Source organism: Acartia tonsa, chromosome 14 (assembly GCF_053477335.1).
Source record: "Acartia tonsa isolate MP-2025a chromosome 14, ASM5347733v1, whole genome shotgun sequence".
Classification (NCBI taxonomy): domain Eukaryota; kingdom Metazoa; phylum Arthropoda; class Copepoda; order Calanoida; family Acartiidae; genus Acartia; species Acartia tonsa.
The window spans coordinates 29,424,500-29,445,945 of record NC_137273.1 but is presented as its reverse complement, the minus strand read 5'-3'; the positions used below and the strand labels follow the sequence as shown (position 1 = coordinate 29,445,945).

The 21,446-nt window shown below is 32.7% G+C and overlaps 3 protein-coding genes across 9 annotated transcripts in view; 2 read left to right on the top strand and 1 right to left on the bottom strand.

Moving 5' to 3' along the window:
- The window catches only part of LOC145306615 (uncharacterized), a 6,024-nt gene extending 4,658 nt beyond the window's left edge, over positions 1-1,366 (bottom strand). The window contains exon 1 of the mRNA XM_080148842.1: positions 447-1,366. Within this exon, the coding sequence (XP_080004968.1) occupies positions 447-1,217 (771 nt within the window). The 5' untranslated portion in view covers positions 1,218-1,366. The remainder of the gene's footprint in view (positions 1-446) is intronic.
- Brms1 (breast cancer metastasis-suppressor 1-like protein) overlaps positions 1-15,711 on the top strand; it is a 24,443-nt gene extending 8,732 nt beyond the window's left edge. The window contains exons 5-9 of one of the 7 annotated variants that reach the window (XR_013875081.1): positions 3,905-4,006; positions 4,502-4,648; positions 13,730-13,932; positions 14,242-14,308; positions 15,219-15,711. Coding sequence is in view for 1 of the 7 variants with exons in the window: in XM_080148843.1 (XP_080004969.1) it covers positions 3,905-4,006; positions 4,502-4,648; positions 13,730-13,882 (402 nt within the window). In the remaining 6 variants the exon portion in view is untranslated. Of the gene's footprint in view, positions 1-3,904; positions 4,007-4,501; positions 4,649-13,729 lie in introns of all 7 variants that reach the window. The other 6 variants (XR_013875080.1, XR_013875082.1, XR_013875078.1 and 3 more) reach the window with 6 other exon arrangements.
- LOC145306613 (mitochondrial fission 1 protein-like) lies at positions 15,707-21,446 on the top strand. Its single transcript, XM_080148841.1, has 8 exons — positions 15,707-15,790; positions 16,187-16,244; positions 16,850-16,904; positions 18,241-18,377; positions 18,900-19,066; positions 19,567-19,695; positions 20,208-20,306; positions 20,448-21,446. The coding sequence occupies exons 1-6, from the start codon at positions 15,744-15,746 to the stop codon at positions 19,619-19,621; spliced, it is 519 nt and encodes a 172-aa protein (XP_080004967.1). The 5' UTR covers positions 15,707-15,743; the 3' UTR covers positions 19,622-19,695; positions 20,208-20,306; positions 20,448-21,446.

Genomic DNA, 21,446 nt, shown 5'->3' with positions numbered 1-21,446 from the left:
ACATATTTGTTATTTATTGTAATTGTCCTTGCTGTTATGTCCTGTCTGACGTTGTTGTCTTTTAAAAAGTTGTTACCTCCAATAACTTCTGTGTGTAATTGTTCCATCACAATAGCCGAGAATTTAACATTCCAATTATTTCTTTTAAATACTTCATGTATTTCTCCTTTTGCTTTTAAAACAGTTTTTCCATCCGCAATTTTTGCTAATTGTCCATTAGGGTGTATATTCCATTTCATTTTCTTTGCAAAATCCAATCTTACTGTGCTTATCCAGCAGCCAGAGTCAAGATCAATGTGAATAGGAATATCTTGTTGATAAACAGTAATTATTTGGGATGGCACTGGTTGGATGACATGTATATTATTATCATGGGGAGTTTGTGGGGAATGTTCCTTATTTGTATTATCAATTTCATCCTTTTTAAAAGCAAAGTCAATATTTACCTCATTATCATATCCATGTAGCTGCGCCATCTTCTCTACCAGGTCTTCTTCTTCATCTACAGGAACAGCTGAATTAACTGAATATTTAGTTTTAATACCTTCTAAGTCTCTTTGTGAAAGAGAAGGACAGTTGAGATCACCTATTTCATGAGACAAGATAACATTCCTCTCCTGACGGGTCAAATGACAGAGCCAGCAGAATTTATTTCTTTGTTGTTGTTGCTGTTGTTGATATCTAGGTTGTTGTCGGTTGTTACTGTATCTGCCTCTTCCTCTAGCTCTTCTATTTGCTTGTCCCATGTATGCTGCTTGAAAATTTTCATCAACTTTTGCAGCGTTGATGTTATTGGTATCACCATCTAAATCTTCAAGTATCTTAGTAACATTTGATAAAATATCCATTTTGAGATCCATTAAAAATACTCCTTCCTCCATTCTAGGACCATAGATTTCTTTAATTTTTGCTGGTAGTCTTTTATCTATGATAAGCAGAGAAGTCAAAAGAATGTGATCTTCAAATGTTGGTGATATTGTTTCAGCTGTTTTAAGTATGGTGTTATTTTTCCATTTTACAATTGTTCCAACTGGTTTCATATTTTCTAGTAGCTTTGCTCTATAACTGTTGTAGAAGGACAGTGGTGTATTCTCAGAAGGATTGTATTCCAGATCAGCTATGGAGAGAAACTCTTTACCTTTGTGTTGGTGTTGATAAATAAGAGTAAGCTCCTCCCAAATCCATTTGAGACTGGTGGCTTGTTTTATTATCATCATGTACTGATCTCTTGCACAACATCCTGCTATTATTGTAATAAAGTTGTTAAGATCTCGTTGCCTTTCTTCAATTGTTCCTTTATCACTAGCATGAAGTGTTGTTATCCTGTCCTCGTCAACTTCTGCTGGTTGCCATGTCGAATAAATTCCTTTTTAAAAGCGAAGCTTTTCTATAATTAGGGTCGGTCCGTCCGTCCGTCCGTACGTCCGTCCGTCCGTCCGTCCGTCCGAGATAGATAGCTTTTATTCGTTAATTTAGGCATGTTAGAATTGTCCTATCGATTTCAAACTTTGCATGATGATTCCTGTAGTAGTTGGGTACGATTTAGAAAGCGTAGCAACTCTATAATCATTACCAGAATGTCCGTACGTCCATTTTAAACATGTTGATTTTTCTACTTTTTTAACAACAAATTTTCAAGTGTTTTAATTATCCGTTTGATCTGATTTTTGGTATATTGATTCATGGGACAACAAAGAACAATATTATAAGCGAAGCAACTCTATAATCAAGTCCAAAAATGTAAGTATGTCCATAAACATTATCCTGTTTTAAGCAGTTTTTCAACAAATTTACTTACAATTTTGATTCGACAATTATACATTTATGTTCCGATTTTTCAGTTCAGATACTATACAAGTTTTAATGTCCGTTTGTCCTACCGTTTCAGTGCTTCGCTTTTATGGATGTTGTCATCCTTGTTCTTTATATAATTTAAAACTGTCATGTTGACCAAGGTAGTTCATTAACTCGTTCCACCATGCATATAAGTCAGTTTCACTGACACTGTCTTTAGGTAGTCTTTCTGGTTTTGATATTTTAATACCGCCAGGCATCTTGCTGATTTTTTTTCACTTCGGTTTATGGTTGTAGATAGTAGGCTACTGGTGTGCTGCTCGTCAACCGCCGCTGCCACCACATAAAGTGGCTCACCTGTCTTGCCTCTGTCTCAATATGCCATTTTGTATACAGAACCCGTCAGGCCAAACTCTAGAAAATATTTGCCATTTGCCTGGAGTGTCCGCTAGAGATGAAGTGGCTGCATATGCTAATAGTCACCTCCAGAATATTCACAATTATAGGTAACCCATAAATGTCAATGTTCACGTAGGTTTTATAATCATTAACAATCACATTATCACTTGGGACACTCCAGGCAACATAAAAACAATAGGGAATATAAGGACTTTAAATTATCTGGACTTTTAATATATTATTTTTCAATTGGTATAAATTCTTCAGACACTTATTTTCATAATTGATAAAATAATGATAAAATGTTTTTGATAAAAGAATAAAATAATCTCAGCCATTTAGAGAAACTTATTGATAAAATACATTATGGTTAAAATGTTTGGCATATTTGTATGAGACATAGATAGGCAATTTGTTGATTGATTGATTGGTGACAAGTTTCTTTATAGAGATCTTCTTTCAATTTCAGTCTCAGTTTCATTATGGTCACCATCTCCTATCTCGTCACTGTTGCCCTCATCAGGTTATTCTTCACCAGATGTATCCTTAATAATATAATTATTATCATACAATAATGTTTATGTTATTTACAGTATGACGATATATTTATTATTATTAGGAGAATATGAGAGTACAAATAGAAGTTGGAACCATACTGAGACAGATGAGAATTAGAATATAATAATATATTTATTATTATCAGGAGAATATGAGAGTACAAATAGAAGTTGGAACCATACTGAGACAGATGAGAATTAGAATATAATAATATATTTATTATTATTAGGAGAATATGAGAGTACAAATAGAAGTTGGAACCATACTGAGACAGATGAGAATTAGAATATAATAATATATTTATTATTATTAGGAGAATATGAGAGTACAAATAGAAGTTGGAACCATACTGAGACAGATGAGAATTAGAATATAATAATATATTTATTATTATTAGGAGAATATGAGAGTACAAATAGAAGTTGGAACCATACTGAGACAGATGAGAATTAGAATATAATATTATATTTATTATTATCAGGAGAATATGAGAGTACAAATAGAAGTTGGAACCATACTGAGACAGATGAGAATTAGAATATAATATTATATTTATTATTATTAGGAGAATATGAGAGTACAAATAGAAGTTGGAACCATACTGAGACAGATGAGAATTAGAATATAATAATATATTTATTATTATCAGGAGAATATGAGAGTACAAATAGAAGTTGGAACCATACTGAGACAGATGAGAATTAGAATATAATAATATATTTATTATTATTAGGAGAATATGAGAGTACAAATAGAAGTTGGAACCATACTGAGACAGATGAGAATTAGAATATAATAATATATTTATTATTATTAGGAGAATATGAGAGTACAAATAGAAGTTGGAACCATACTGAGACAGATGAGAATTAGAATATAATAATATATTTATTATTATTAGGAGAATATGAGAGTACAAATAGAAGTTGGAACCATACTGAGACAGATGAGAATTAGAATATAATAATATATTTATTATTATTAGGAGAATATGAGAGTACAAATAGAAGTTGGAACCATACTGAGACAGATGAGAATTAGAATATAATATTATATTTATTATTATTAGGAGAATATGAGAGTACAAATAGAAGTTGGAACCATACTGAGACAGATGAGAATTAGAATATAATAATATATTTATTATTATTAGGAGAATATGAGAGTACAAATAGAAGTTGGAACCATACTGAGACAGATGAGAATTGAAAATATCCAATGCAAGTTCCATGCCGAGGAGCTGGCTTGTAAACAGGTAACAATCACTGATCTTAAGGGATGAGCCAATGGCTGGTAAATTGATGTATATCCCCAATAATGATGCACAAAATTACCTCTTCACTAGATTAAAATTAATGGTTGAAATGTTTGACCTAATGGAACGATCAAACAAAATTTAGTATAGTCATTAAAGTTGTTGAGCCAAAAATAAGAAAACGTTGTTATAAAATTTTGTGGACCAGCCAAATATCCCCTTCCTCCCTGAAAAATAATGGTGATGGAACCGCCGCTCCCGTCTCCTAATTTTTTTCCAACTGGACAACTGTACAATTTAAGTTTGTGATAATATTTTTAAATTTCTTAAATTTTCTAAGTGATATTTAAGATTTTCAATTTTATACTTTATATTTTTTTGGTTTAGAATTATGAGAGTGAAAAAGAGTTGGTGTACGAAAGTGTGAAGGCAGATCTGGAATAAACTTTGAAGTGTCCACACTTTTTAACCAATAATTTTAACTTATTTATTAAGAATTATGAGAGTGAGAAGGAGCTGGTGTACGACAGTGTGAAGGCAGATCTGGATGAAAAGATCCTAAGACTGGAGGAGGATAAAAATAATGTCGATATTAACAATGGCCTCTGGGAGCTGTCTGCAAGAAGAAATAGGAAAAGACAGGTAAGATTTTTCCCGTATCGCTTCGAAACCGATAAATATCACCCAGTTGAATAGTACCGGTTCAAAGGAAAGTATGTCTAACATCGTATTATATCCTGTTTTCTACGAATATAAAAATGTATAATCACAAGATTAAAATTGTGCTTTCGGCATCTCGGGGCTAAAATAAACTGGTTTTAATCTTATAATTGTACATTTTATTTCCGCATAAAGCTGTTTATAATACGATGCGTGAAATAACTATTATGCGTATAGAAAAATAATTTTGATTGGATGTGAGGGGATATACCCAAAGTTTATAAAGCACGTTCTCCTCTTTTATTAACTTGAAACTTCGGGGTCTTTTATTAATCCTTGAATGGTTTGAATAAACTTATGTGTCCAAACTTTTCCGCCATTGATTTTAGTCTACAGAAGATCAATTTGGTTTATCATACTTTGGTGTGGAAATTGTATGGTCTTTTGGTGTTTGCATCAATTTTTTGTCAATTGTCTTATCCCCGAGATACCTGAGTTTATTTGTGGAATTTTGATAGAACCCTACTGCGCTTATATCCGCTATTAAATGGTGGTATCAGTAGACTGGTAATTTAGCTAAAAATATCTTGAAATTAATACCCCGTCTCTTCATGTTTACTAACACGTGATAAACTAATATTTTTAAATGCGAAGCTTTTCTATAATCATGGTCCGTCCGTAACGGTTAGCTCTTTTCTTTTAGAATTGTCCTGCCCATTTCAAACCTTGCATAATGATTTTTAAGTACAACAACTTTTTGTTTGATATAATTATCTTTTTCATCTAAATTTTTGGAATAATGTTTCCTAGGACAACAAGGTACAATATTATAAGCGAATCACCTCTTTAATTAAACGTTAAAAATTAAATTATGCCATAATATACAGTATCATTCCGATTGTAGAGCTTCGCTTTTATGGATGTTGACATCCTTTTTTTACTTCATTTGAATAACATGTGATAAAAAAAGATGTGATAAAAAACATGTGATAAAAAACATGAAAAAACATGTGATAAAAAATCTTGTTATTTGAGTTCGAAATTTGGAAAAAAAACAAGTACTTACCTACGATTAAGAGATAAATAGGTAGATAGCAGATTAGAAAAATACCTTAAAATATTTTTTATGTTAATGATGTAAAAAAAATTTTCATTCTTTGTATTTATACTTACGGCTGCACTGTGCCCCTAGAGGCAACTAGTTGCCCATAGGAAGATTTAGTGGTTATTGCCAATTGAACCTATCTTTCAATTTTAGTTTGAAACAAATTGGGTGTGGGTTATTTTTCCCCTTTCCCAAAATTAGTTTTAAAACTTTCTTGTAACGACAATGAGCTTGACGGTAAAGGAGAAAAAATCGGTTTGCGATATCTTAAGCAACAGAAAAGAAGACATGTAATTAAAAAAAAATTGTACGCTGAATTTTCGATAACCAAATAAATATGTTCAATTTGGAAAAGTTTTGCAACTCATAAGAAAAACAAAATTTGAGGGAATAAAATATTATGGTACGAAAGTTTTATTTTCTGATTTAATTTTCTCTAAAAATCGTTTATGTTTGGTTTATCTGTAATACACTTATAATAGATTTATTGCCCTAGATGGTCAATCAGCCACAATAACCTAACCTTAAAGCTTTATCTTAAGAAATCCAACTATTTATGAATCAATTTTAAAAATAATAGCTCTTTCGTACCAAAATGTGTACACTTTATAACCAATAAAATGGTCGGCTTGTTCTTACACTTTGATACTATGGGTCGTTTTAAGGGATTTTAAGGGCCAGTTATATAGGCGTTCCTTTGAGTATTTGTATAAAGATATAGCTAATACCAACAACGAAATTAATTAGAAATAAATCACGAAACCTATAAGTGGTTTTCAGCTGTCGTTGGGGAGTAACACATAGTATAAGGGGGGGGGGGGGGTTACGCAACCATCTCGTAATCAGTGAGCAAATGGCACTTAGAATCTGAAATTTTGCATGAGTATAGTAATCTTGGTAGGTATATTTTCCCTAAATCGAACAAAAAGTTAGAAAAGTAACGGCTTACGGCTGGCGGCTCAGCCGTTTTCCCATTTTTTGTATCTATATAGTGGAAATTAGTCACGAAACCTATCTCCACAAAATACTCTTTGCCACTCCAAAACGCTATCAAACGGTTCTAGACGGTAGCTGTTTCAATAGAAGTTTTAAAAATGGTTATTGCTATCATTTAACATGAATTAAACCAAAAATATGTTTTAAAAAGTTGATTCCTACATAATTGATGATGGATTTACCCTGAAAAAAGGCAAAAAACGGCTAAACGGCTGAGCCGCCAGCCATTACTTTTCAAACTTTTTGTTCGATTTAGGGAAAATAGACCTACCAAGGATTACTAATGCAAAAGTTCAGATTGAAATTCGAATTCTAAGTGCCATTTGCTCACTGATTATGAGATGGTTGCATTAACCACCCCCCCCCCCCTTAATGACCTTTTCATCTGTCCCCTAAATATTATTTTATATTTGTTGTTGGCTATAGGTAACTTATTCCTGATAAAGATCTTAGTTTCTTATTTTTTATTTAGAAAAATATAAAAATTAGTTTCCCTCATAATGTATTTGGACCATTAATATAATAATATATATTTTGGAAAGGAAAGCACAAAATGTTTATGCTTATTATAGGTTAGGTTAAGTAAACGTTAGAAGAGTGTTGCAATGACAGTACCTCATATGTTTTTACATTAAAGGGGGTAGGGGTTATATGGTCAAGAAAAGGATTTAATTGAAAACACCATGTACACTGTTATATAGAATTTAAGAGCTCTATTTAGTTATTATATTCGCTTTACATAAAGGGTTTTAAATAAGTTTTCTTTTATCAAGAAAAAAATAAGAAATAATAGTTTTTTTTAACAACATCAATAATAACTCTTTTTAGACTTTTTATTATTTAACATAACAAGAAATATCTTTTAATTATATTATATTAATACTAACGGCTGTTATACTGGCATCTAGGGGCGTTAGAGTTATAAAGCGGACAGTACAATAGCCTAAATCTATACCAAGGTTTAAATCTTAAAATAAAACAGCCTAAAATGTCTTGGGGTTATTTCACTTTAGGAATGTGGTTCTATTGTCTGGCGTTAAATTATCCATCCAATATTAGAACGTTAGGCTTCAATTAGAAAAAAATTCAAAATAAGGAAATATTCATGTTTTTAATATATAAATTAAGAGGAGGAATAGGGAGGCAGGTTAGAATTGCACCCCTGCCCTAAGGTTGTATTACAATCTTAAGCACAGGGCTCGGCAGCCTCGCCTCAGCTGCCTCTAGTCTTAAGTTTAACTTTAAACCCTTTTGGATTCGATTAAAAAAGAGGGATTGCCATATTTGGTTCAGGTTTAGACTTCCAGCTAATTTTTAAAATTATAAAAATTGATTTTTCCTGAGGGTTACAGGCGGCCTATGCTTGGCTGCCGAGCTATGCTTAAACCTTTGACTTTTTATGAAATAATATTCTTCATTTTCCTATTGTTAAGCCAATGATACTAAATTGTTCTTTGTAATGTCAGATGAAAATTCGCATTAGTTGTAGAATCGTTTTGACCATTATAGTGAAATTAAACTTTTCTAAACTTTTTATAGTGGACTATGCAGTGATGCACGAACGAGATCAAGTGATTTTAAGCACCTTCCAGCAGTAGCTTTGAGCATTTGAGTAAAAGTACTAATTTTCTGTTGATATATTTAATATCAATAAATATGTCATCACGGTTTTATAGGATATTTTAAAGATAAAAAAGATATGATTGAAAGGCAGAAGGAATTTTATCATACTATTTAACATTGACAAATTATATCTGTTGCTACATTGACATATGACATATTTCATATGAAGATTTATAATTATGATGCTTTATAAAGCTCCTATATTTTTTAGAAATATCACAATGTAAATTGACATAAAAAATTGTCTAATATTGTCAAAGTCAAATTGTTAGCTAAGATAGATATTGTTAACAGACAGACACAAAGACTTTTAGGCACTTTGCTGGAATAAATTTTGTACCTGCTGTTTATACAGTGTGTTCTTCAAATCTGCTTCCTGTTCTTTCCAGCCTCTGGTCCTCCAGTATCCCGGGTTACCACTGTGGTTGTCCGGGCATTTGTTTCTGGAAGTATCAAGGTCGTGGTAGTAGGGGGCAGGTTGATGTTGGTTTGCTGAAAGAATTAAATATTAATATGTTTAATAAATCAGTTTAAACCTAAAGCTTTATCCTAGCTACCAGCCTTAGTTTTCCCTTCCCGTAATTTATATACAATATGGGTTAGGGTACAGTAAAAGAGAAATGGCAGCTCTACCTGTATATTGGATAGTGCCAGCCTAGATTTCTCTTAAGAGCCGGCAGACATTATAGATAGACGGTCTGAAAAAAGTTTTGTTTTTGAATAATTGGAAAAAAGAAAGAACAGACCGATTATTTATAATATCTGCCGCAGTAGACTGAAAGCAACCTTCTGTTCTGGCTCGACCTAAAAATGGACAGCCGTTAGATTGGACTGCACAAATATCACTGCTCTCGTTCGTACATAGTCCCCTTTTCTTAAATGATCGAAAGGGTGGGGGGGGGGGGGGGGGAATGTGGTGACTCGTCACACGACATACCAGCAATTTTATTTTGGGTGCTACTCCCTTAGTTTGGATCAGTAATATTTGACATAATATCACTTCACATAAATTCATTTTACATAAAACATTTCACATAAAGTATCATTTGACATAAACTCATTTCACATAAAGGTACACTTCACATAAATACGTTTCACATAAACTCATTTGACATAAAGGTACATTTCATATAAAGGTACACTTCACATAAAGGTACATTTGACATAAAGGTACATTTGACATAAAGGTACATTTGGCATAAAGGTACACTTCACATAAAGGTACATTTCACATAAAGGTACGTTTGACATAAAGGTACATTTTACATAAAGGTACATTTCACATAAAGGTACATTTCACATAAAGGTACATTTGACATAAAGGTACATTTGACATAAAGGTACATTTCACATAAGATACATTTCACATAAAAACATTTCACATAAAGGTATATTTGGCATAAAGATACACTTTACATAAAAAAATTTCTTTAACAAAAATGTATATTTTACATATGGGTAAACTACACAAAAAAAATGTTTCACACAAAGGTACATTTCCCAAAAAAACATTTGACATATATTTTACAAAAAAACGTTTTATATAAAGGTATATATAGCATAAAGGTACATTTCACATAAAGGTACATTTCCTATGAAAACATTTGACATAAAGGTATATTTAACATAAAGGTACATTTGACATAAAGGTACACTTGACATAAAGATACATTTAACATAAAGGTACTCTTCACATAAAAATCTTGACATAAAGGTACATTTCATATAAAATCATGTTTTTTTCTTCCAAATATTTTCAATGAAAAAAAATCTTCCAAATTTAAGAATGAAAATCTGTAAAACTTTTGTCATAAAGGTACGTTTGTCATAAATTACTGGTACCCAAAGTTTTGTACTGATACCCAAAGTTTTATACTGGTATCCAAAGTTTTATACTGGTACCCAAAGTTTAATACTGATACCTAAAGTTTTATACTGGTACACAAAGTTTTATACTGGTACCCAAAGTTTTATACTGGTACCCAAAGTTTTATACTGGTATCCAAAGTTTTATAGTGGTACCCAAAGTTTTATACTGGTACCCAAAGTTATATACTGGTACCCAAAGTTTCATACTGGTACCCAAAGTTTTATACTGGTACCCAAAGCTTTATACTGATACACAAAATTTTATTCTGGTACCCAAAGTTTTATACTTGTACCCAAAGTTTTATACTGGTACCCAAAGTTATATACTGGTACCCAAAGTTTCATACTGGTACCCAAAGTTTTATACTGGTACCCAAAGCTTTATACTGATACACAAAATTTTATTCTGGTACCCAAAGTTTTATACTAGTACCCAAAGTTTTATACTGGTACCCAAAGTTTTATACTGGTACCCAAAGTTTTATTCTGGTACCCAAAATTTTATTCTGGTACCCAAAGTTTTATACTGGTACCCAAAATTTTATTCTGGTACCCAATATACAAAGCAATGTAAAATGTTTTTATGTGAAAAATTCCTTAATGTGAAAATTTTTATGTGAAATATATCTTTATGTGAGACGTTTTTATGTGAAAAATTCTTTACTGAGAAAATGTTTTATGTGAAATGTATCTTTATGTGAAACGTTTTTATGTGAAATGTACCTTTATATCAAGTGTACCTTTTTGTGAAAAATACCTTTATGTGAAATATACCTTTATGTGAAATGTACCTTTATGTGAAATGTACCTTTATGTGAAATGTACCTTTATGTAAAATGTACCTTTATTTCAAACGTACCTTTATGTGAAATGTACCTTTATGTGAAGTGTACCTTTATGCCAAATGTACCTTTATGTCAAATGTACCTTTATGTCAAATGTACCTTTATGCCAAATGTACCTTTAAGTCAAATGTACCTTTATGTGAAACGTTTTTATGTGAATTGTACCTTTATGGCAAATGTACCTTTATGTCAAATGTTTTTATGTCAAATGTACCTTTATGTTAAGTGATTTTATGTCAAATGTTTTATGTGAAATGAATTTATGTGAAATGATATTATGTCAAATATTACTGATCCCTTAGTTTTAGAGATAATTGGATGAAATCTTTGGGCTGGGTCACTGATTACCCCAACTATTGGAATCTTTAAAAAAAAACGGCGGCGGGACAGCCGCTCCCGCCGCCCGCCGCAATTTTCCGCCGCCACCCAAAAAAAATTTTTATTGCATTTCTCGCCGTATTAGGCAATTTGGAATCATTTGAGACCATGTTATTTTTTTTCAAAAAAATTTTCCCCTTACAAGCACCCCTGCGGGGGGACTTTTTTTCAAATTCTCGTTTATCAAGGTATATCTTAAATTCAGTACTACTCCTGTGCTTTTAAAGATATTGAAACAAAATCTTTTTAGGTAGGTCAGTAAAAAAATATTTGAATAAAAAATGGCGGCAGGACCGCCGCTCCCGCCGGCCGCCGCCGTTTTCCGCCGCCACCCAAAAAAAATTTTTTATTGCATTTCTCGCCGAATTAGGCAATTTGGAATCATTTGAGACCATGTTATTTTTTTCAAAAAATTTTTCCCTTACAAATTCTCGTTTATCAGGGTATATCTTAAATTCAGTGCTACTCCTGTGCTTTTAAAGATATTGAAACAAAATCTTTTTAGGTAGGTCAGTAAAAAAATATTTGAATAAAAAATGGCGGCGGAACCGCCGCTCCCGCCGTCCGCCGCCGTTTCCCGCCGCCACCAAAAAAATTTTTTTTATTGCATTTCTCGCCGAATTAGGCAATTTGGAATAATATGAGACCAAGTTATTTTTTTCAAAAATTTCCCCTTACAAGCAACCTTGCTCCCGCCATCCGCCGCCGCCGTTTTCCGCCACCGCCCCCAAAAAATTTGAAAAAATAACATGGTCTCATATGATTCAAAATTGCCTAATTCGGCGAGAAATGCAATAAAAAAAATTTTTTCGTGGCGGCGGAAAACGGCGGCGGACGGCGGGAGCGGCGGTGCTGCTGCCGTTTTTTTTGAAAGATACCAAAACTTGGGGTAATTAGTGACACAATTAAAAAGATTTCATCCAATTATCTCCAAAACTAAAGGAATAGCATACTGTATTTAAGATATACCTTCATAAACGAGAATTTGAAAAAAATGACTAAGTCCCCCCGCAGGGTTGCTTGTAAGGGAAAAAAATTTTGAAAAAAATAACATGGTCTCAAATGATTCCAAATTGCCTAATTCGGCGAGAAATGCAATAAAATTTTTTTTATGGTGGCGGCGGAAAACGGCGGCGGCAGGCGGGAGCGGCGGTCCCGCCGCTGTTTTTTTTTGAAAGATACCAAAACTTGGGGTAAATAGTGACACAAACAAAAAGATTTCATCCAATTATCTCTAAAACTAAGGGAGTAGCATACTGTATTTAAGATATACCTTCATAAACGAGAATTTGAAAAAAATGACTAAGTCCCCCCGCAGGGTTGCTTGTAAGGGGAAAAATTTTTGAAAAAAATAACATGGTCTCAAATGATTCCAAATTGCCTAATTCGGCGAGAAATGCAATAAAAAAATTTTTTTTGGTGGCGGCGGAAAACGGCGGCGGGCGGCGGGAGCGGCGGTCTCGCCGCCGTTTTTTTTTAAAGATACCAATAGTTGGGGTAATTAGTGACCCAGCACAAAAGATTTCATCCAATTATCTCTAAAACTAAGGGAGTAGCACTCAAAATAAAATTGCTGGTATGTCGTGTGACGAGTCACCACATTTCCCCCCCCCCCCCCCCCCCTTTATCTTTGAATTATCTCTACGACATTTCGTAAGAAAATAAACATGAAATCTTAATTCAGAAACTTAACAAGGACTGAAATGTATCCATCAGATGCAAGTTAAAATGTTATTAATACTTAAATCAAATCTTGATCGATGGCTCAATCTAGCAGTCTCGTTTTTATTCAGTAATTTATTTGCAAAATTGGTTCTGTTGATTTATCGTCAATTGACTTATCCCTTCAGATCCCTGGTGTTATTCTGCTATATTCTCGCATATCCTGATTAAATATTTCTCCAAGGTGGCCAATAAATGATGAGCTATCGCTCCATCATTTATTCCCTCGGGCAAAAAATATTCATTCCTAAACAAAAAACTGGATAGGAATACCCCATTGCTATAATGGGTATAGAATAAACGTGGATATATTTACGGTAAAATTTGTCGCCAATCTAGCTTGCTAATACAGCCTACAGGCCTCATTTATTGGTCAGTTGTTTCAATCACTAAGAGGGTAGAGGATGGGATAATGAGGGGGGGGGTTATGATGAATGTATCGTCATTTTAGACAGCTGCGAGCATCATTTTATTAGAGCACATGATTATTGCTAATTATTATCATTAATTCATTTTTTGGTTTAGGATTCGATGGATCTGCTGAAGCGGCGGAAACCTGTGACAGTGAGCGGACCCTACATAGTGTACATGATGCAGGAGGCTGATATCCTGGACGACTGGACACAAATCAGAAAATCACTGGTATCACAGAAAAGTTTGGAGAAGCTCGCCTCTTGATATTAAATATTGTGGATTTATTTGTAAGAATTGTTAGGGATACAGGATAGGTCAATTGAATGAAAATTAATATCTGACAATTTGTAAATCTCAATACTTTTCTCTACGGCGTTTTCCTCTAAAGTGCTTGTTGATCTAACCAATGCCCCTCTCCACTCATCCATATTTTAAAATAAAGGGTTATGATTAAGAAACTACCCCACCTTTATTTTTATTTTATTTTAATAAAAATGGGAGGGGTGGTAGGCGTCAATTGCTAGAAAGGCACTTTGGTTGAAAAAGTATCAAAGAGAATATAAATCTTCTTGGAAAGATTAATTTATCTTATATTCACCTATCTATGTGTTCCTTTCATTTAGTTTTCTTTTCAAAAGATTTTTGTTTTAAGAATTTGTTATTCTTCTTATTTCTTTATAAAATACTCAGGTTATTAATACACAAAGACTAATAGTTACATATCTGATACAATAACAGTTCTTAAAAATTATAAATATAAAGACGAAATATTTTTGTATATTTTGAATTGGTATTTTACAAGGAGGTAGAGGACATTGGCCAGTTTATTTCTTTAGCACCCGAAGTTTTAAATAACGTTTTTGTATACGTTGTCCTAACAACTTTGGGTACTTTAATTGAATTTTGATTGGTTCGTGTAATAAATGGAGTGTCCAACCGTTTTAACCACTAATTGTAATCTACAGAAGGGGTAATTTTGTAAATCATCATTGGGGATTTACGTAAATTTATCGGTCATTCTTTAATCCCTTTAGATCCCTGGGTATTGCATATTTCGAAAAGTAGTTTTCTGACACTTTTACCACTGAAAGAAAACCGGTGCTTTCCCTTTGACTAGGGAGCATCAAAACCCCCCAAACTCTCACTCAAAATTTTGAAAAAAATTATGTGGGGGGGAGGTTAGTTTTTCTTACTTTCATCTTAATCCTTACTGGTGTCCTAACTCTGCGGGGTTACCCTGTACCCATTATAACCTAACCAAAAAAAAAATCAAGAATAATTACCTCCATGGGGATGGGGATGGGGGTTTCTATGCACTACTTGACTCTTTGAGAGAAACCACCAAGAACCCTATTAGGACAAATGTACTATTTTCTTTGCATGCCATTGTGTATATAAAAAAAACTATTTTGGTAAAGATCTTTTGGGTTAAAAAGTCTATAGGATCTTTTGTATTTCGTTAATATAACCAAGTATCTGTTTAATTTTTGCAGAGTCAAAATTATTTATTTGGGTACTTTTACTATATTTTGTATCTTATTTAATATCATCATTGGGTATGTAGCAAATTAATTTATCATCCATTGTCTTATCCCTCAAGAATCTTGAGTTTATGTAACTATCATGCTAATGTTACCTTATTGTTTTTTTTTTGTCAATTGTAATATTTCATATCAAGAAAAATCATGTATAGCATCTTATTACAGACAATTTTCCACGAATATTTGAATAAAAATCATAAAATAAAAACCTGTATTGATAGCCCGGGCCTTCGGTCCAATGGGGTTAACATAATTGATTTAAATCTTTATTTTTTGTTTTTATATTCGAGGAAAGCTTTCTATAACCCCATGCTATACATTTTAACTTTTGTTAAAACATTTAGGTAAATGTTTAATAACTTTTTGCTTATCATGTGAATTTTTTTTCTTTTTCGTAAGTTAAATGTACCTTCTTTTTTCCTAAATAAAACCAAAGCTAAAATATTAGTAAAAAAACCAGTTAGGTATTGTATATATTATACAAAAAATTGGTCCTTTTTCTGCCTATAAATTATTGTAAAATTTAAAGTAAATATTTTTTACTTTTCAGAATTATATTGAAATAGAAATATAGATTTTAAAAAATGGACCAGTTATTAGAAGATACGGTTGCGACCGAAGATCTAAAAAGGCAAACATGCATTTATTTAACTAAAGGAGAGATGGCTGGGTGGAGGGGGGTTGTTAAAGGGAAGATTAGGGGAAGAAAGGGTACTGAAAGAAATGGTGAGGGAAGGGTAGGGAAAGAAAGGAGTAGGGAGAAGTGAAGGGTAGGGGAAGAAAGGAGTAGGGAGAAGTGAAGGGTAGGAGAAGAAAGGAGTAGGAAGAAGTGAAGGGAAGGGGAAGAGAGGAGTGAGAAAGGGTAGTTTAGGGGAAGATAGTAGGATGGAAGGAGAGTGAATTCCTATCCATCTTAGTATTAACGACAGACAGACAGAACTGAACAATTTAGAGTAGAGTCACTACTAAAAATACTATTTTTTCCGAAACCATTTCATTGTTGTAAAAAATGCATTTTCTTGGTAAGATTTGAACAGAAGTACCACGAGGAATTGAATTCGGGAACCGTGAATTCAACCACACAGGTGATTTCATATTATGCTGTTGTTGAATGTGGTTTATAATATAAATATTTGCTCCATATAAGGAGAACAATGTTTAGAGGGGAGGGGAAAAAAGTTAGTGAAAGAAATTATGAATGGATATAGAATAAATGGATTTTGTGACAGGGGAATTGTTTTCGTCAATTTAGGTTGTTTACAAAGTCCTTGATATTGGCCTATACTTTCCTCCATGGTCAGGTGTGGGGATGGGGTAGAGTCATAAGGTTGGTGGGGGGGGGGGGGGTATCGTTATAATAGCCAGCTGAAAGAAACAGTGCATCAGGGTATTCGAGAATCTCTCACAATATCCATATATTCTATATCCATTAGTCTATCTGTCTCTTTTATTAAACCTTGGCCACAAATGGATTTGAATGTTCATTATACTGGTATACCGTAAAAAGTTTTAAAAGCACGATCTCTTATTTGTTGGCCTCCACACTTTGGGGACTTTAATCTCGTCTAAATGAACAAACATTCCAACATTTTCCAACAATAATTTTTATCTACAAAACGCTTAATTTTGCATTATACATCAATTTATTGTTCCTTAAGATCCCTGAAATGTCAATCTGTTGTAATTTTAGTTTGAGTATGCATGGTGCCTAGTCAGATCAAAATATTCGGCTGATATCAAAAAAGGTAATTTTGTTTATCATCATTGGGGATTTTTATCAATTATATATGTTCAGGGAGACGGAGGGTGAAGTGGGGGGCGGGGGGGGGGGGGGGGTAAACATAAGTGCACTAGTAGTGCGGTACCCATAGTTTGATGCTTGTTAATTCTTGATAATTTTACCTTTCTTGAGGTCTAATGGGTTTTGTATTAGTAGTGGCAAAGAGGGCCTAAAAAACCCAAAACCACTTATTAAAATAAACAGTTTATAACCATCACAGGACCCGGTCTCAACATTTTCGATAAATTCTTGAAATCTTAAACTTCATACAGAAATACTTACTATTTTATATAATTGGATATTTCTTTGGAAATATTTTTTATTTCGTTTAATGAGTTTTTACAGAGGGAAACCATATAAGTTTTGGGACATCTCTTAATAATTTTATTTGAATTTTCTCCAAAAACCATTTAATCTTATTTTAGCCGTGACCAACTTATATTTCTTTTAATTATTCATTATTTCTAAATAATTTAGATATAATGAATAAAAAAGATTAATGATTTTTATAGAAAATTCGCACCAAATGTTTTATCAACTGGATTTTTCATTTGTTGGCTCAAACTTTGGGTACCTACTTTTTTTCAATCTTGATTTGTTTTTACAACTTTAGGGATTTTTTTTTAAATTTGATTGGTTGCTTCAATAATATAAGTGTCCAAACGTTTCAACCACAAATTGTAATTTATAAGCCATTGTCTTATACTTCTAGAACCCTGCCACTCGATCTATCTATCTATTTATCTATCTATCTATTTATCTATCTATCTATCTATTTATCTATCTATCTATTTATCTATCTATCTATTTATCTATTTATCTATCTATCTATTTATCTATCTATCTATTTATCTATCTATCTATTTATCTATCTATCTATTATCTATCTACTTATCTATCTATCTATCTATCTATCTAGGAATAATGTTGCTAGAAGACTTGTTCCAACGTCCTGACGAGGACAACAAGCGTGACTTCATGTTCTTTCTATCTATTTATCTATCTATCTATCTATCTACATATTAATCTATCTAGTATCTATATAGGAATAATGTTGCTAGAAGACTTGTTCCAACGTCCTGACGAGGACAACAAGCGTGACTTCATGTTCTTTCTATCTATTTATCTATCTATCTATCTATCTACATATTAATCTATCTAGTATCTATATAGGAATAATGTTGCTAGAAGACTTGTTCCAACGTCCTGACGAGGACAACAAGCGTGACTACCTGTTCTATCTATCTACTTATCTATCTATCTATCTATCTATCTAACTACATATTAATCTATCTATCTAGGAATAATGTTGTTGGAAGACTTGTTTCAACGTCCTGACGAGGACAACAAGCGTGACTACCTGTTCTTTCTGGCCATAGGAAACACTAAGCTCAAAGAATACTCCATTGCCCTCAAATATGTCAGAGCTTTACTGCAGGTATTGTAATGCAGTGAGGGAAAGGGATGTTTATGATACTCGTCCCCAAAGATTTATTATACCTAACGTTTTTAATATTCGCTGTGGGGTGTTGTATATTTTGCATGGGATCCCCTGCTAAAGGTGGGGTGGGATAAAAAAAATATGTGAGAGGGGTAGGTAATGAAAATAAAAATAAAGAGTTCTGAAAACATTTTTTTCATTTTTCCCATCTTTAGGGGAAAAAAATAGAAAAATTTGAGAGGTTTAAAAAAAATTAATGAAATAAAGAGTAGGTATGTACCAGTACAACCATATGCTATATAAAATGCTATATAAATTGCACATATCATAAGAATACGATTTTTAAATCTTGATATTTTTAAAACTACATGGTAGAAAATTGAATTTCTGGTGCGAATTTCTTTCAAATAGGTATATGCCCTGTAAATCTAATTTAGACCATTGATCAGGAAAATATTTGCAGTTCAAAAAATTCAGGTTTAAATGCATTTCGTGCAACTACCCCTTTGCTCTGTTTAGGTTGAACCCGGAAACTTACAGGCCCAGGAATTAGAAAAGATGATTAGCAAAAAATTGGAGCATGATGGCATGGTCGGTATGGCTGTGGCTGGGGGCACTGCCTTGGCGTTTGGCGGCCTTGTAGGCCTCGGCCTTGCCCTGGGCGCCAGAGCTGCTCTCAAGAAATAGGAATTATCATGAGTTCTTTCCAGACTGTTGCATTTCAAGGCTGAAGCTTAGAAAAAATTTTGAACAAAGCAATTTATAAAGATAATGTAAAAACTACTAAAAATACTTCAAATTACCCAGATTCATAATTTTTTTACCTTCCTACTCGAAAGTTCATTTCAAATAATGCTTTTGTTCAAAATTTGTTTTTTTGAAATCTTAGGTTGTAGTACTTAATTTATCATTTGATTTTTTGAATTTATAATCAGGGTTCGGCAGCAGCGTATCAGCCACCTTTAAGCCTCAGGGAAATCAACCTTTTACAAGTTTAAAAATCAGTTGGAAGTCCAAATCTCGTCCATTTATAAGAATTTTCAAAGCATCCTAACTGATTTAAATTTGAGGCTTCGTCGCGGCTGCCGAGCTATGTTCATAGATAAAGTCATTTAAAGTATAGCTAGTCCATTAAAGTCTTCAGAACTTCCATTTAAGTTTGTAAAGAATTCATTTGATTCCATAGTAATGAGAAAAAGGAAAATCCCCAGCAGACAGAAAATCATCATGAAAAAACATAACATAGTCTTGTCATTTATTTATTTATATATAGTCAACACATTAATGGATATATAATTCGTGGATATTGTGACAGGTAATTATGTCGTCAATTTAGGTTGCTAATATAGTCCTCAGATATTGGACAATATGTTCCTCATGTTCAACGTTATATTAGCCATCTAGGAGAATCATTTCACCAGGGTATGCAAGAATCGCTCACAATATCCACATATTTATATATCCATTTCTACATTATATATCTATTATACATCCTTATACTAAAGTAACAAGATGTTTGTCTGTGTGTCTGTGTATATGTGTGTCTGTACCGAAGGATCTCGCTAACCTCTGAACCGATTGGGTTCTCCTTAACAGGGTAGATTCTCATATGTCCTGGGAAGGTTTTTAACTATTTTGGGGGAGGGTACCACCACCCTCCCAAGAGAAATCACAATTAAATCAAAAAAAAATTTAAATATTCCCGCAGCATAGTGTCGCTAGCGTAGTCGCGCTGCGTAGAAGCATGAATTTAACAGCTGATAACATAGACCAATTATTTCTCAAATTAGATATTTAAAATAGAAAAAAACATTTAAATGCCACTAGAGGCCTCTAGGGGCGTAGCCGCTAGTATATTTATAAAATGCTTATAGTATTATTTTACCAATTTTGACATAAATTTTTTTCAAAAATAATAAAATAGAGGTGAATTCTTAAAATAACTTTTGCCCCACTAAAATCAGTTAGCCCCACTAAAATTTTAGTGGGGCAAAATTATCCCCTCTAAATTTTAAGTTTGCCTCACTGATTTTAGTGGGGCAAAAGTTTTTTAAGAATTCACCTCAGATGTATGAAGATAAAGCTAGTCAGAAAATCCTCGAAAGCAAATATTTTAATCCCTGCCTTTCAAACAGGATTTGATCCCTTAAATTTGGCATAGCTGTTGCTATAATGGGATACACTATGGAGTAGTGAAGAAACGGCGGCTAAACCGCCGCTAGAGCCGAAAACCGCTATTTTTTTGCGTTTTCTCGCAAAAAAAATTAATTTAAATCATTTAAGATAAACTTATTATTGTTTAATAATGTTCACCTTTATATTTACGCTGGGTAGACAATTGAGCGGCGGTTTGACCGCTGTTTTTCACAAATCCATGTAGTAACGCATTAAAGCGACTGCCATACCAAGTTTTAGCGTGTTCTACGCCTGTTTTAAAATCTGAGAACACATACCTTTAAGGAAAATAAGCAAAAATCATACCCCAATTTATTATTCTCATAATTTTATCAAATTTAAATGCACAATTTTGCACTATTATAAATGATAAAAATATGTTTTAAATCAAAAATATACTGATAATCTTAAAATGTAATATTAGTCTCATTTTTTTACTGAGCTTTTTATAGGAAAATTTTTTAATTGATCCGACATAAATATACCAATGTTCACATATATAGTAAAAAATTATTGTAAAACATTATTATTTTTGTAAACATATTTATCTTAATTAGTCGGTAGAAAAATCTAAATTTTATATACCTAAGAAGAGTTATTTATCTTATCGTATTATAGACAGCTTTCCGTATATTTTAAACTGAAAAATTAAAAGATTAAAACCAGTATTGTTACCATTGAAAAGCCGAAGGCTTGGGCAAACAAAACTGGTAGGTATTAATTTTATGATTTTTATTTTAACATTTGTGAAAAATTGTCTGCATGATTTTTAAGTTGGCTGAGAACCGGTTCTAATCCAGCAGATATTAATCAATTTTGAAGCCATACTGAAAAATGTTTTACTTTTTACAAAAATTTTAAGAAGTATAATTTTATTAATATTCTTACAGA

What these genes read in the sequence shown, in the direction of transcription:
- LOC145306613 (XM_080148841.1), top strand. Translation starts at nt 15,744, where the DNA reads ATGGACCAGTTATTAGAAGATACGGTTGCGACCGAAGATCTAAAAAG. An exon ending in GCGACCGAAGATCTAAAAAG is followed by an intron (nt 15,791 to 16,186) that starts GCAAACATGCAT and finishes TTTCTTGGTAAG; the next exon opens with ATTTGAACAGAAGTACCACG. An exon ending in ATGTCAGAGCTTTACTGCAG is followed by an intron (nt 18,378 to 18,899) that starts GTATTGTAATGC and finishes TGCTCTGTTTAG; the next exon opens with GTTGAACCCGGAAACTTACA.